Source organism: Dermochelys coriacea, chromosome 2 (genome assembly GCF_009764565.3).
Source record: "Dermochelys coriacea isolate rDerCor1 chromosome 2, rDerCor1.pri.v4, whole genome shotgun sequence".
Taxonomy (NCBI): Eukaryota; Metazoa; Chordata; order Testudines; family Dermochelyidae; genus Dermochelys; species Dermochelys coriacea.
In genome coordinates this window covers 44,192,246-44,207,842 of record NC_050069.1, presented here as the reverse complement: position 1 = coordinate 44,207,842, position 15,597 = coordinate 44,192,246, and the positions used below count along the sequence as shown (strand labels likewise).

At 41.6% G+C, this 15,597-nt stretch overlaps 2 protein-coding genes across 3 annotated transcripts in view; one reads left to right on the top strand and one right to left on the bottom strand.

Moving 5' to 3' along the window:
* RAD54B (RAD54 homolog B) overlaps positions 1-13,553 on the bottom strand; it is a 129,045-nt gene extending 115,492 nt beyond the window's left edge. Inside the window, exons 1-3 of one of the 2 annotated variants that reach the window (XM_038388936.2) lie at positions 13,396-13,553; positions 4,322-4,475; positions 2,624-2,804 (exon numbers count right to left, since the gene is read on the bottom strand). In XM_038388936.2, coding sequence (XP_038244864.1) covers positions 2,624-2,804; positions 4,322-4,459 — 319 coding nt within the window. In that variant the 5' untranslated portion in view covers positions 4,460-4,475; positions 13,396-13,553. The remainder of the gene's footprint in view (positions 1-2,623; positions 2,805-4,321; positions 4,476-13,395) is intronic. The other variant, XM_043507610.1, reaches the window with a different exon arrangement.
* A 41-nt stretch (positions 13,554-13,594) lies between these two features.
* LOC119850611 (RING finger protein 151-like) overlaps positions 13,595-15,597 on the top strand; it is a 33,754-nt gene continuing 31,751 nt past the window's right edge. Inside the window, exon 1 of the mRNA XM_038388940.2 lies at positions 13,595-13,816. The gene's annotated coding sequence lies outside the window, so the exon portion shown is untranslated. The remainder of the gene's footprint in view (positions 13,817-15,597) is intronic.

The following is a 15,597-nucleotide window of genomic DNA, read 5'->3' as shown; positions in this document are numbered from 1 at the left end:
TTTTGTCAATCTACACCTAAAATATTAAAATTCAATGCAAAAATTCTTCAGGGTTGAATGTCTGAGAACATGCACAGTTTTAATCAGTAAAATTTTCCAGAAAACAAATCCATAATAATTTCAATCTAAACTAAAGCTAGCAAGGCAAGAGGTTTTTTATGTTAGATACGAGTACAGTATTTACATAGTTGCTATCTAATACAATTGTATATGCTCCAGAAAAGGGACACAATGAAAATGTGCAGCTGGAATGTCAATTTTCAGGTTTTAAAAGATTGAATGCAGAGCATTCTCCAGGAGAGGTATCAGAATGACCATCCAAATGAACTCAATTGTTTCAACATCCACAGATGCGTCATAAGAATTTAAATCAAAACTGAGGCATTTATTTGTACTTTCTCTTGCTATATTTGAAACCTAAAAAACACAGCAGCATTATGCCAGTACTGAAGAAGCAAAAAGTGAAACTTACTAATCTAGCTTCATTGTCCACACTGAATGATTTGTAGGTAACAAACAAATATGGTAGAAGAAATTAAGATTTGTTAAATTCTTTTAATCATCTAAAAAACCCAGCTTTAAATTACATCATCGTGATAATATCCCTTTAATCAAACCAAACTGATTTTACCACCTGGCTAGAAAATTCATATATAATTCATTAGTCAAAAAAAAAAAAAAAAAAAACTATGGAATCTGATTTTCATGACCAGTTTCCATTATTTTTGGGTTTCATAATAGCAGAAGCTTTAACAAAATAAAATTGATTATTAAGTTTCATGCTCTGACTGAAGTGTATGGCTTACATCATTTACATAATTGTTGCACTAGTTATGCCGAGTAGCACATGAATTGGTACAACTGGTAGGACTTATACGGGTACCTTGGAAAATACAGGATATTGAAAAATTAAGTCTTGGTAAAGGCTGGATCCAGGGATACGCTAGCAGAAGCTAGTAGTGGTATCTAAGTAACAGTGATTACTTTAAGCAGTATTTATAACAAAATAAAGCTCTTCTTATATAGCGTTTTTCATCAGTGCTTTACAAAGGAGGTCAGTATCCATTTTACAAAAGGAGAAACTGAGACACAAGAGATGAAGTGACTTGTCGAAGGTCACCCAGCAGGCGACCTGGGAACAGAACTCAGTGTCCTGAGTTTTAGCCAGTGCTCTATCCATTAGGCAACACTACGTCCCTCTATTCACAACTCTATTTCAGAAGTACTAACATGGATCTTCACAGAGAAGATATGCCAGCAGTTTTCTCCCTTTAGCACTATGACTTCCAGTGGGAATCTTTCACTTCTATAGCAATTTTTGTGGGGGAATCTGCTGACAGAGGTTCCTCCACAAGTATGTCATTTTGAAGCATCTGCCAGTGTGCAATTTAATGGACCCAGAGAACACAAACATTGAACATGCACTTACATCACAGCAGACCATAAAATTACTCAAAACCAAAAAAAGTTGTCCTCTGGCCATTCTTCCTACCACACAAACACTTAAAAATTTATATTTAAATTATAAGCATCAGAACGAACAGGAGTTAACATGTAAGACAGGTAAATATGAGGGCTTAAAAAGTTGAGAAGTCCCTTTCAAACAAACCGAGGTTTTTGATTTTATTGTGAAAGCGTAGGTCACCATAATCCATGAGGACAAAACAATTTCTAACCACCATTTTCACAGTTCCTTGCAATCATTACAAGACAGATCAGGTAAAGACTCAAAAAACAACGTTCTGAAAGAAGTCCCTAATAACTACTCCAAAGAAGTCAAGTGATCATATGCACCAACATATATTATGAAGTTCCGTAAAAATGTAAGCAAAAATGTTAAACCATCTCATCACAGTCACATTTTATAATAGGGCTGAACATCACTTTGTTAAACAAAGACTTGATTACAATTCCAAAGGTTATAAAGAGTCACAAATTGTATAGTTTAAATTATAAACAGTTGTGGAATTTTTCTAACATCAGACCCAATTAAATATACTACACTTAAAATAATAAATCATCATCAATCATTAAATTAAGTCAGAAAAAATAAAAATAGTAACTTAACAGAAAACAAAAAGTGTTAGGGCTTGTTTGTACTTGAAACGCTACATCAGCGCAGCGGCAGCATTGTAGGACTTTGGTGTAGACACTACCTATGCCAACAGGAGGGGTTTTCCCATCAGCATAGGTAATCCACCTCCCCAAGAGGTGGTAGCTAAGTCAACAGAAGAATTCTTTGGTCAACCTAGTGTCATCTACACCAGGGGTTACGTTGGCTTACCCATGTTGCTCAGGGGTGTGGACTTTGAACATCCCTGAGCAATGCAGCTGGGTTGACCTAACTTTTTAGTTTAGACCAGGCCTTAGAAAGGTGGCGCCAACAGCTAGTCTCCAGTTTCTTTTAGATCCACCACCAAATAAAAGGGAGGGGTTGAGGAAAGCAGTGGTTTTGAGCAATTATTATTATTATTATTTGTAATACAGGAGATAATGCTACCACTACAAGACTTTAAGCATTTATGCAACGTTCATGTCATGTCAATGAGTAACAAATCAGCCTTATGTTTTTCAAATATTTCCAAATTAGTTCAGTTTTTAAAGTTGCTGTGATATATCTTACCTGCTTTAGGTCTATTTACTTTTTTCATTCCAGCAGCCTCACACTCATTTTCTCCATTACACTTTTCCATGGAGCTTATTTCTTCAAGAGATTCCACAGCCTGTGTAGAATTTATATTTGTACCACATATTCTAGAAAGAGCTCTTATATGCCTAGAGCCACTCTGCTGTTTCTCTTCTACCTACAAAAACAGAAATTCAGGATAGCATTTTCCCAACCCTTAACGCAAAAGTGAAAAAGCTGCCTTTAATAGAAGCAAAAAATATCAGGGTTGGAAGGGACCTCAGGAGGTCATCTAGTCCAACCCCCTGCTCAAAGCAGAGCTAATCCCCAAATAAATCATCCCAGCCAGGGCTTTCTCAAGCCTGACCTTAAAAACCTCAAAGAAAGGAGATTCCACCATCTCCCTAGGTAACCCATTCCGGTGCTTCACCACCCTCCTAGCGAAAAAGTTTTTCCTAATATCCAACCTAAACCTTCCCCACTGCAACTTGAGACCATTACTCCTTGTTCGGTCATCTGCTACCACTGAGAACAGTCTAGATCCATCCTCTTTGGAATCCCCTTTCAGGTAGCTGAAAGCAGCTATCAAAGCCCATTTCATTCTTCTCTTCTGCAGTCTAAACAATCCCAGTTCCCTCAGCCTCTCCTCATGTGTTCCAGTCCCCTAATCATTTTTGTTGCACTCCACTGGACTCTTTCCGATTTTTCCACATCCTTCTTGTAGTGTGGGGCCCAAAACTGGACACAGTATTCCAGATGACTACATCCTTGAAAGATGTATAGTTCGTTTCCATATTTAAATGTATTACAGAAAATACCAGCTCAGACTATACAAAAATATTAAAATCTAAATTTCTCCTGTTGCCAATTAAAGACAATAATTAGGTACTACCCACATCCAAACTTTAGTAGCTCTCTTCAATTTTGAAGTTTGGTTATACAGGTCAGGATTAATCATTCCTTCTGTATGGTAAGTTTGCAAGTTACTCTAGTCCAAATTCTGCCACCTTTATTTACACTGAATAGTCCCATAGATTTTCAGTGGTACCAGGTGAGGAGTAAGGTACTATTCATACATAAGGATGGAAAAGTCAAGCCTCTACTACGTATATTTGTGTGTATACACACGGATACATGAAAATAAATAAATGTGCTTTTAATATAAATGGCCATCCACAAAAGCAGCAACATCTACTTATGAATTCTATTCAACAGAAGCCTTAAAATTAAAGATATACTAAAATGAGGACATACTGAACTTTTTTCTATATCAGAGGCTTTGCTGTCTTGTAGCCACACTGTGACTCAGTGTATTGACATTTTTGAATTATCCATCTTAAGAAAGGACCTTCTTTTCTGAAATCCTTTGGCAGGACATTCAAAACATTTTACAGCCCAGTCTCTCAGTAACCCAGTGAAGTATAGGCCAACCCTGCAATCCATGCGTTGGCTACAGTAAGATTTGTATATATGCTGAATTCTGATATTTTTTACTCATAGGTAGCACTTTCACTTCAATGGTGAAGTTGGAGTAGTAATGGGACTACTTGAGGAATAAGGTGCAATTCAGCATAAGTTAAGGTCAGAATCTGACCCATTACGACTACTTGCATGAGTAAGAATTAATTACTGTTGGCATATTTTAGTTGTGGTGCTGCATAGCTAAATGTTTCCCCATCCCATTTTTTTATTTACCTCAGTCAACTTAATTTCTGGGACCAGCTGTTCATTTTCTTTCTTCAAACAGATTGTGTTATTTTTTCCTGGGGGTATAAATCTTGGCTTTTTAGCTGAATTCCCTAGACGTTGACTTGGAGCTGCTGATCGCCTCATATTTACTTCTGACAGTCTGAAAAACAGCACATACAGAAATTTTGGGGGGCAAGAACCTTTAATGGCAGAAATATTTCAGGATATCACTCTACATGCACATCCTAAAAATTAAAGCATCTATCACACTGTCTGTATCTCAGATCATTTCCAAGAGCAATTTTAGTTCTCAGGTTTAACATACTATATGTACAAAACTGATACAAGATGTTCAAACAAGACATGCAACTACTGTAATTAAAAAGAGAGAAATGAAAATAGTAACTGTATCTTTACTAATCCACACTGTAGGACTCGGTCATTAACATTTCCACTTTCACCTGAGAAGTCAATGATGCACTTCTCAAGAACAAGAGGTACTTTAAGGATGAACAGTATACAAATTACTTTTCTACAAACTGTACATGGACTAATAAAGACAGATATTTGGGAATGGAAAATTCTCTTGTGCCCTTCACAGCTAATCTTGAAAAATCCATTCTGTACTTATAAACAGAATACTGAATGTTCAAGATGCGCATCTGAGGTTAGAATTCTGCGTTTAATAATCAACAATCAATACGGTTGTGTAAACTCCCCATATCAGAATGGGAATAGAGCTGGGTATAGTCTCAGCTCTATATGCACTGTTAGAGTCAGGACAATTACTCTGTATCCTTTAAGAAAAGAAGTACTTGTGGCACCTTAGAGACTAACAAATTTATTTGAGCATAAGCTTTCATGAGCTACAGCTCACTTCATCGGATGCATTCAGTGAAAAATACAGTGGGGAGATTTATATACATAGAGAACATGAAACAATGGGTGTTACCATACACACTGTAAGGAGAGTGATCACTTAAGGTGAGCTATTACCAGCAGGAGAGTGGGGGGGGGGGGGAGACTTTGTAGTGATAATCAAGGTGGGCCATTTCCAGCAGTTGACAAGAACTGAACAAGTCTGAGGAATGGTGGGGGGGGGGGGGGGAATAAACATGGGGAAATAGTTTTACTTTGTGTAATGACTCATCCACTCCCAGTCTCTGTTCAAGCCTAAGTTAATTGTATCTAGTTTGCAGATTAATTCCAATTCAGCAGTCTCTCGTTGGAGTCTGTTTTTTAAGTTTTTTTGTTGAAGAATTGCCACTCTCAGGTCTCTAATCAAGTGACCAGAGAGACTGAAGTGTTCTCCAACTGGTTTTTGAATGTCATTATGCAAGGCACTGAATTTAGCCGTATGCATTGGAAATCTATCAGCTTCTTGAAAAAACTCGTACAGATACAGACATCATCTTCCCTTCCAAATGCAAACAGATGGATCTCATACCAAAAGGACTGAAGGTTTGCAATGCAAATGCAATCTGCATACCACACAGACTATGCTGACAGCTTGTGCCACACACTCTCAAAGAAATTGCAGAACCACCTGATCAACATTCTCTACAGCAAGCAGGGAAAGATTAAGAATGAGCTCTCAAAACTGGATACTCTCATAAAAAACCAACCTTCCACACAAAATTCCTCATGGCTGTACTTTACAAAAACTAGACAAGCCATTTACAACACACACTTTGCTTCTCTACAAAAGAAAAAGGACACTAAACTATCTAAACTACTACATGCCACAAGGGGCCACAACAGTTGTTCCCTTAACCCACCCAGCAATATTGTTAATCTATCCAACTATACTCTTAGCCCAGCAGAAGAATCTGTCCTATTCTAGGGCCTCTCCTTCTGCCCCTTCACCCCCACAAAGATGATACAGTTCTGTGGTGACCAAGAATCCTATTTGACATCTCCGACTCAAGGAACATTTCCAACAAACCTCTGAACAACATACTAACCCACACAGACCTTCCTACCAAGACTACAAAAAGAAGGATTCTGGGTGGACTCCTCCTGAAGGTCAAAACAACAGACTGGTCTTCTACATAGAGTGCTTCCGCCAACGTGCACTGGCTGAAATTGTGGAAAAGCAGCATCACTTGCCCCATAACCTCAGCTATGCAGAACACAGTGCCATCCACAGCCTCAGAAACAACTCTGACATCATAATCAAAAAGGCTGACAAAGGAGGTGCTGTCGTCATCATGAATAGGTCGGAATATGAACAAGAAGCTGCTAGGCAGCTCTCTAACACCACTTTCTACAAGCCATTACCCTCTGATCCCACTGAGGGTTACCAAAAGAAACTACACCATTTGCTCAAGAAACTCCCTGAAAAAGCACAAGAACAAATCCGCACAGACACACCCCTAGAACCCAGACCTGGGGTATTCTATCTGCTACCCAAGATCCATAAACCTGGGAATCCTGGACGCCCCATCATCTCAGGCATTGGCACCCTGACAGCAGGATTGTCTGGCTATGTAGACTCCCTCCTCAGGCCCTATGCTACCAGCACTCCCAGCTATCTTTGAGACACCACTGACTTCCTGAGGAAACTACAATCCATTGGTGATCTTCCTGAAAACACCATCCTGGCCACTATGGATGCAGTAGCCCTCTACACCAACATTCCACACAAAGATGGACTACAAGCCGTCAGGAACAGTATCCCCGATAATGTCACGGCTAACCTGGTGGCTGAACTTTGTGACTTTGTCCTGACCCATAACTATTTCACATTTGGGGACTATGTATACCTTCAAATCAGCGGCACTGCTATGGGTACCTGCATGGCCTCACAGTATGCCAACCTTTTTATGGCTGACTTAGAACAACACTTCCTCAGCTCTCGTCCCCTAATGCCCCTACCCTACTTGCGCTACATTGATGACATCTTCATCATCTGGACCCATGGAAAAGAAGCCCTTGAGGAATTCCATCATGATTTCAACAATTTCCATCCCACCATCAACCTCGGCCTGGACCAGTCCATACAAGAGATCCACTTCTTGGACACTACGGTGCTAATAAGCGATGGTCACATAAACACCACCCTATACCGGAAACCTACTGACCGCTATTCCTACCCAACATGCCTCCAGCTTTCATCCAGACCACACCATACGATCCATTGTCTACACCCAAGCTCTATGATACAACCGCATTTGCTCCAACCCTTCAGACAGAGACAAACACCTACAACATCTCTATCAAGCATTCTTAAACTACAGTACCCACTTGCTGAAGTGAAGAAACAGACTGACAGAGCCAGAAGAGTACCCAAAAGTCACCTACTACAGGACAGGCCCAACAAAGAAAATAACAGAATGCCACTAGCCATCACCTTCAGCCCCCAACTAAAACCTCTCCAACGCATCATCAAAGATCTACAACCTATCCTGAAGGACGACCCATCACTCTCTCAGATCTTGAGTGACAGGCCAGTCCTTGCTTACAGACAGCCCCCTAACCTGAAGCAAATACTCACCAGCAACCACACAACAGAACCACTAACGCAGGAACCTATCCTTGCAACAAAGCCCGTTGTCAACTTTGTCCACATATCTATTCAGGGGACACCATCATAGGCCTAATCACATCAGCCACGCTATCAGAGGCTCGTTCACCTGCACATCTACCAATGTGATAGATGCCATCATGTGCCAGCAGTGCCCCTCTGCCATGTACACTGGTCAAACTGGAGAGTCTCTACGTAAAAGAATAAATGGACACAAATCAGACGTCAAGAATTATAACATTCAAAAATCAGTTGGAGAACACTTCAATCTGTCTGCTCACTCGATTACTGACCTAAAAGTGGCAATTCTTCAATAAAAAAACTTCAAAAACAGACTCCAACGAGAGACTGCTGAATTGGAATTAATCTGCAAACTAGACAATTAACTTAGGCTTGAACAGAGACTGGGAGTGGATGAGTCATTACACAAAGTAAAACTATTTCCCCATGTTTATTCCCCCCCCCCACCGTTCCTCAGACTTGTTCAGTTCTTGTCAACTGCTGGAAATGGCCCACCTTGATTATCACTAAAAAGTCCCCCCCCCCACTCTCCTGCTGGAAATAGCTCACCTTAAGTGATCGCTCTCCTTACAGTTTTCAGAGTAGCAGCCGTGTTAGTCTGTATTTGCAAAAAGAAAAGGAGTACTTGTGGCACCTTAGAGACTAACAAATTTATTAGAGCATAAGCTTTCGTGAGCTACAGCTCACTTCATCGGATGCAAAATCATTTTTTCCACCAAATGCATCCGATGAAGTGAGCTGTAGCTCACGAAAGCTTATGCTCTAATAAATTTGTTAGTCTCTAAGGTGCCACAAGTACTCCTTTTCTTTCTCCTTACAGTGTGTATGGTAACACCCATTGTTTCATGTTCTTTATGTATATAGATCTCCCCACTGTATTTTCCACTGAATGCATCCGATGAAGTGAGCTGTAGCTCACAAAAGCTTATGCTCAAATAAATTTGTTAGTCTCTAAGGTGCCACAAGTACTCCTTTTCTTTTTGCGAATACAGACTAACACGGCTGCTACTCTGAAACTTGTCTATATCCTTTATTTCCAGTAGCACCCACAGAGTGCTAATTGCATTCCAAAAATCAAATGTCATTGTTCATGCAGATGAACTCAAGACTATAATATACTCCAAGAAGTCATTCTGATACAGTATACTTGCATCTATCGCAACAGAACTTGAAAAAGATAATGTGTTTTTACTATAAAAATGTTATGTGGCAGTACAGAGACACAATGTATGGGTTAAAGTTTTGTTTAATTCTCTCAGATTATTTCATAATTGGGTTTCCAGAATTATTTGTTTTAATTACATGACAGATATTGACCAAGAATACAGTCAAAGCTTAGTAGGCCTCCATGTGATACAAACTTCTCTGTCCTTTTGGGAACAGGACACAGACACAGTTTTGGTAGCCACTGTATACTCCAGTAGCACAAATCTTTTTCTGCACTGTTTTGCTCTCTAGTGGTCTACTAGCTGCACAGCAACCCTTCGAAGAACATTCACACAAAAGCAATTAAGAGGCTACTGTTAAGAAAAAAACACTTCTTAAAAGATTTAGATACAAAAATGCTTAGTATTAATGATTGTTTTATAATTGTGGTTTACCTAACTAGTCAGAGTGCATGTGCATGTATGAAGCTACTGGCAGAGCTACATCTGGATGGAAGAATGATCACCATTTGATTTCACCCTATATGTTAGTCACTTTCAGTGTGGTTGTACTAGGAAGCACTCTTATTTTAAAAGTGATGTCTTTGCTTTTTCCTTATCATATTCAAGATTTGCAAGCCTCTTCTATGGCTCTGTTGATGCAACTGGGGGCTACCCTTCTTGTATTTATAATAATTCAATATCAATTCCTTTGTTGCTGTTAAACTTAAGAACCTTTAACAGGCAGATATCTTTATGCATCTATGGAAAGATTTAGGTTTACTGCACTGTTTTTATAAATGTACTATTTTTACTGCAATGAAAATTATACCAGTCAATTTTATTACAAGTTACAAGGGTTATACTTCACATACTATCTATGTTTTCTTAGGACCAGTCTCCTTTTAAATTATAAGCTTTGGGCAAGGATTGTCCTTTACTTTTACTTCTGGGGGAATTCTGTGCCACTGTGCATGTGCGGAATTCATGTCCCCAGCAGAATTTTTTTTTCTCTGCAGAAAATACAAAGAAATGTTCTGCCAGAGAGGTACTGCAGTTATGCCTTTAACCCACGAGGGGATGCTGTGGTGCCAAAACAGAGACCTCTACGGATAGGGAGGAGAAGAGACTGCCTTGCACATAAGGCCCAAGAGCGCCTTGCCCATAAGGCCAGGTGAGGAAGCATGGAATATGGGGGGCACAGACAAAGCAGGGCACATAGAGCTGCGGGGGGAGGGGGAGAGAGACAGGTTCAAAAGGGCTAGTGGGAGGACAGACTGAAGCAGGGGCTGAATGGGAGTAGGAGTCCAGGGCCACATCGGGATGAGGGAAGGGGGTGGCTGAGTGAGTGTGCAGGGGCACATGGGGAAAGGGAAGGGGGGTGCAAGGATATATGGAGACAGGAGGTGCACGGACACATGGGGACGGGGGGCAGATATACCTGACTGAATGAGAGAGGCAAGGGGTCAGCCAGGGTCTGCATGGGGGAGGCTCCCCAAATCCCTAACAATGCCCCCCCCGAAAAAACCTGTTCCATACTTCTCTCACCTACATCCAACTACCCACCATGTTCACTCCAAGCCTTCTTTCCAGCAATTCCTTCCTTCTCCCTCAGTTCCTGTTACCCCTTACTCCCACAAGCCTTTGCACTACTTCTGAGGTGTGCAGGAAATATGTTTCTGTATTGTAGTTTAAATTAATTATTATTCAAAGTTCTTTATTAATATGCCTAGTAAGGAATTTATTTGTCAAAAAACATTTCCTGAATCTTTTTTTGTTGTCTGTATTGTTACAGATATACTTGCTGACAGGTATATTGAAATAAATTACCAAAATAATTGAAACTGGTGTGATTATATTGTATTATTTTGACAAATAAAATATGCAGAATTTTAAAATATTGCATGCAGAATTTTTATTTTTTTGGTGCAGAATTCCCCCAGGGGTATATTACGTATCTGTACAGCCCATAGGATATTTTGGGTTCTATTGTAATATTATACATTGTATACAATGCATATAATGTATTATTGTATACAGGGTATATTGCAAAGCATAATGTAAAGAACACAGAGAAAAATATAAAAAGCAAGAGAATAATTTTACACTAGCTCACTTTTTCTCAAAATACATACACTCCTACTTTTACTAAAGCAAACAGTGAAAGAATACCCTTTATGTACAAATACATACAAATTTTTAGAATACAACTGAGCAGATCTGTACAGATACATAAGGTTCCAGGCCTGTTAGAAAAATTCCCATATTGGAACAGGTCCTTCTCCTGCAACTGACTGGTAGCTAGGTGCATTTTCTCCAGTGTTTGTCTGAGAGATGGCTTGCAATGTTACTCATCTTTACAGGCATTCATTACCATTATATTAAATTTATATATCAGGAAGGAATGTGAGTGGTCTTGTTGCAGTTGGTTATACAAGTCACATGAATCAAGTTAAGCATTTACCTAAATGTTCATGGGAGCTGCGCCTTAAATTTCATGCAAGAATGGCCCTTAAATTATCGCACTGCCCAGTTTGTTTGTATTTTTTAATATCATGAAGGGAGCAGACACCATGTTCAAGATGTTTATATAGCAATCTTAGACCGCAGATGGCTCACCTTCCCTACCCTAATAACATCAGGTCAAATCATTGTATAGGAATAATAATCAGGAAAATCCAAAATAGGTACAAAATACAATGCAATTTGGATAGCACTGGCCCAACTTGATCTACCCACCTAACTGGCAGTAACTTCCAGTTATCACCTTGTGAAATAATGCAAATTAATCTGGAAAGTTTGTGTTATACATGGTATGCACATTAGATCTCTAAAATACAAATACTTAATTTTAAATGAAGTCCATTGAAAAAGAGTTTCCAGGGTCAGTGCAGTCTTAAAAGATTCTACCCCAACAAGTCAGGAGAATCTGAGATTTTGACAAATTTCACTTTATACTCCAAAACTTTACCAAAGGTTTTAATCAAAAGTAATAGGTATAGACTGTTCAGGAACAGAAAAAAGTAGATAAATATACAAATCAACTTCTTGTCAATGTCTGAGACTGATGTCTTTGGGTTACATTGGCAATGCTAAAGCGTTGTCATGGCAGCGCTTTAACGTGCCTTGTGTGGTCATGTCCCAGCACTGGGAGAGAGCTCTAAAAAACCCACCTCAACGAGGGGCATGGCTCCCAGAGCTGGGGCACTGTTTACACTTGCACTTTACAGAGCTGCAACTTGCTGCGCTCAGGGGGGTGTTTTTTCACGCCCCTGAGTGAGAAAGTTGCAGCGCTGTTAATTGCCAGGGTACACAAGCCCCTAGATAGCAGCACTATTTCTTATTGCCTGTACTAGGGGTTCAAGACTGGTGCATTACTTTAATTTCAATTTGTATACATATAACTGGAAACACAGTTACTGGGTTATGTATCATCTACCTCAGAACAAAGAAGGATAGAACTTATCTCTGATGAGAAGGCAGAGCATATCTAATTCTACAGGACAAGTGGCTAGAAGAAAACTGGGAGAGCACTTTAGAGAGGAGAGGTGACTGCCAATATTCTCAAACTGGGGCATAGCCACTTAGCATCCAAGCCCACCCAAATCTGAGTCAGGGTGTAGTGCTGCCACAACAGCCCGGAGCACCTGAAATCCAGGACGGAGCTATGCGCCCGCCCTTCAGAAAACCATGCTCCGCCAACTCTGCCTTGCCATTTTCAGCGCTGCCCCATGCACGTGCCCAGCTCAGCAGGTGAAGCCCAGTGTCTGGGGACACCGAGGAAGAGGGCGTGGCATCAGGGGAGAAGCTGAGTCAGCACAGTCTGTCATTGCCCCTCCACCCAAAAGTCAGGGCCCCCCAAAATTTCCACTCCTAGGTATTCCACTATCTCAAACATACAGAGGCAATTTTCCGTTTTCCCCTCTCAGGCCTCACACTCCAGTCACTGCAATAAGCTTGTTCCACAGACAAGCAAGATTAAACATTAGCAAAAGGAAACGTCGCTTTACCGATCGGCTGGGCGAACACACCCTGATGCCCAAAGCAGGCATCGCCCAGCCGGGCAGAGCTGCTGGGCAGGGCAGATTTGTCACAGAGGCAGGGCTCAGGACCCTCCGCCAAGCCAGTAGCTTGCTACAAGTACCCTCTGCTCCCCCCTCCCCCGGCACTCACTGCCAGGCCCCGTGCGGGTGGGTCAGGCGGGACGCTCACGGCCCCCCCCCGGCGGGACGGCTGCATCCCCGCGGCCGGCCTGCGTGTGGTCGGGGGGGTTACTCCGTAGTGCCCCCGGAGGAGAGCTGTGCTTCCCACTGTCGGGAAGGAGGTAGCGGCCTTCGCCGCCTCCTCAGTCACTGCGCCCTTCCCCCACACACCCGAGCTCCACTCACATAGCGCTCAGCTCAGCTCAACCGTCCCGCCACAGCCACCGGCTCCCGTCAGCCACTTGCCACAAAGCGCATGCGCCCTCCTTTCCTCCCACGGGCCATCGTTCAACCGCGCATGTTCCTGTCGCCCAGCCTCACTCCACCCACTGTCCTGCACCCGCGCGTGCTCACTTGCCTCTCCCCTCTCGTGAACGGGGTTGCTGGGTGCTGCATTGCGCATGCGCGTGCTGCCACCCACAGTATGGCGGTCCTGCTGGGTTCCTCCCTGGTGTGTGACAAGCAGCCGTCAAGCAATAGCAGTCGCAAAATGCACCTGCTGCTTGCCGTTGCGGCGGTGCTTGGAAACCAACTTAGAGCCTAGAGAGCGTGTGTGGTGTGAGGTGCTGCCGGGCTGGGGAGCGGAAGGGGGGACCCCTGCTGGGCGGTAAGTGGGTCACTGGGACGGGGAGCGGTTAACCGTGCGTGGTGGGGCTCATCTCCAAGGGCTGCGGGATCCCATCCCCAGCGGGGGATGCCGCGGGTGCACTGGCCCCTGAAGCCAGCGTGACATGGCCAAGAGCCGGGGATGGTGCGGGAGGAGAGGGGTATAGGGCCAGGCGGGCGCCTGCGGGGCTGTGCCGGTGAATAACGGCTCGTCGCCAGTGGTTCTCTGGCAGCGGCCTGCGGGGGATTCAGTCAGCGAGAAGTCGGAGGTGGAGATGCGACTTCGAGCTGTGTATCTGCCAGCGAGAAAACTGGCAGCATCTGTCCATCCAAGTCCCTGACTTTCCTCCCCTTGGTGGTCAGTTAGCTCTGCTCCAGATCCATCAGTGTCTCACCCACTTACCCTGATACAGTTTGTAAGAGCATTAACTTCTAAAAATTTTACCTATTGCATCATTTAATTTAAATTTCGAGAATCTGCATTTAAAGTGTAATCTTTTTTTCCTCTGTAGTAGCATATAAGAATTTGTTCCCCTTTGTATTGCCGTTCAGTTTGTGTAAATTGATCGAATGTTACCTGTATGTAACTAAACTTAATTGAAATGTTGCTAATTACACTTTGCTTCCAATCTGGCCTTAAAACGAATAACGGCTAAAAACAAAATCTGAAGTATGGCAATAACATTGTTAGTCTCCACCTTTCACAATTGTAAGAAAAGTTTTAGATAGCAGTATGGGGGTGAAGTTCAGCTGGTGATGTCTCTTTAAGCAAGTGTTGGCAGAGAGGAGCACTTCTCATTTTGGGATTATTAGTAAAATTAGTGAAACTTCATACAGAACCAAGTTTTCATTTTAAAGCATAGTTTCTCTCCCTTCTGGAAAGAAGTGTCTGTAAATTGTTGCAGAAGGATTACTGAATTCGCATCTTATAGCACAAATTTGTATTTATTTTATAATGTGTAAAAGTAGTATGTGTCAAATATGTGCATGTCAGGTTCAATCTTGCTTTTGACTCTAGTTGTTGGAAAATAGCAAACAATGAGTCTAACTTTAAAAAATGCATTCTATGCTTATTTATAGTGGAAGATTATATACTCATCTTGATTTTTGCAGATTTCTAAATTTTAGTGGTATTTTGTTTTTTCATATATACTGAAAATTAAGTATCTACTCTGCTGGAAATGTTGTAATGTTTGTAATTATTTGAACAGATAATCATGTAATGGAGTGGAGATTATATTTATAAAATTGGTGGATGACACCAAGATGGGAGAGGTTGGGTAAGGAATGGTGTTATCAGTAAGGAATGGTGTCCCTAGCCTCTGTTTGTCAGAGGGTGGAGATGGATGACAGGAGAGAGATCACTTGATCATTAACTGTTAGATTCACTCCCTCTGGGGCACCTGGCATTGGCCACTGTCAGTAAACAGGAAACTGGGCTGGATGGACCTTTGGTCTGACCCAGTATGGCCATTTTTATGTTCTTATGAGGTTGCTAGCACTTTTGAGGAAGGATTATTATTCAAAATGATCTTGACAAAATGAGAATTGGTCTGAAAGCAACAAGGTGAAATTGAGTAAAGACAAGGGCAAAGTACTACACTTAGGAAAAAAAATCAATGCACAGCTACAGAATGGGGAGTAACTGGCTAGGCAGTAGCACTGCTGAAAAGAATCTGGGGGTTATAGTGGTTCATAAATTGATTGAGTCAACAATGTGATGCAATTGCAAAAAAGGTTAATGTCATTCTGGGGTGTATTAATAGGAGTGTCATACATAAG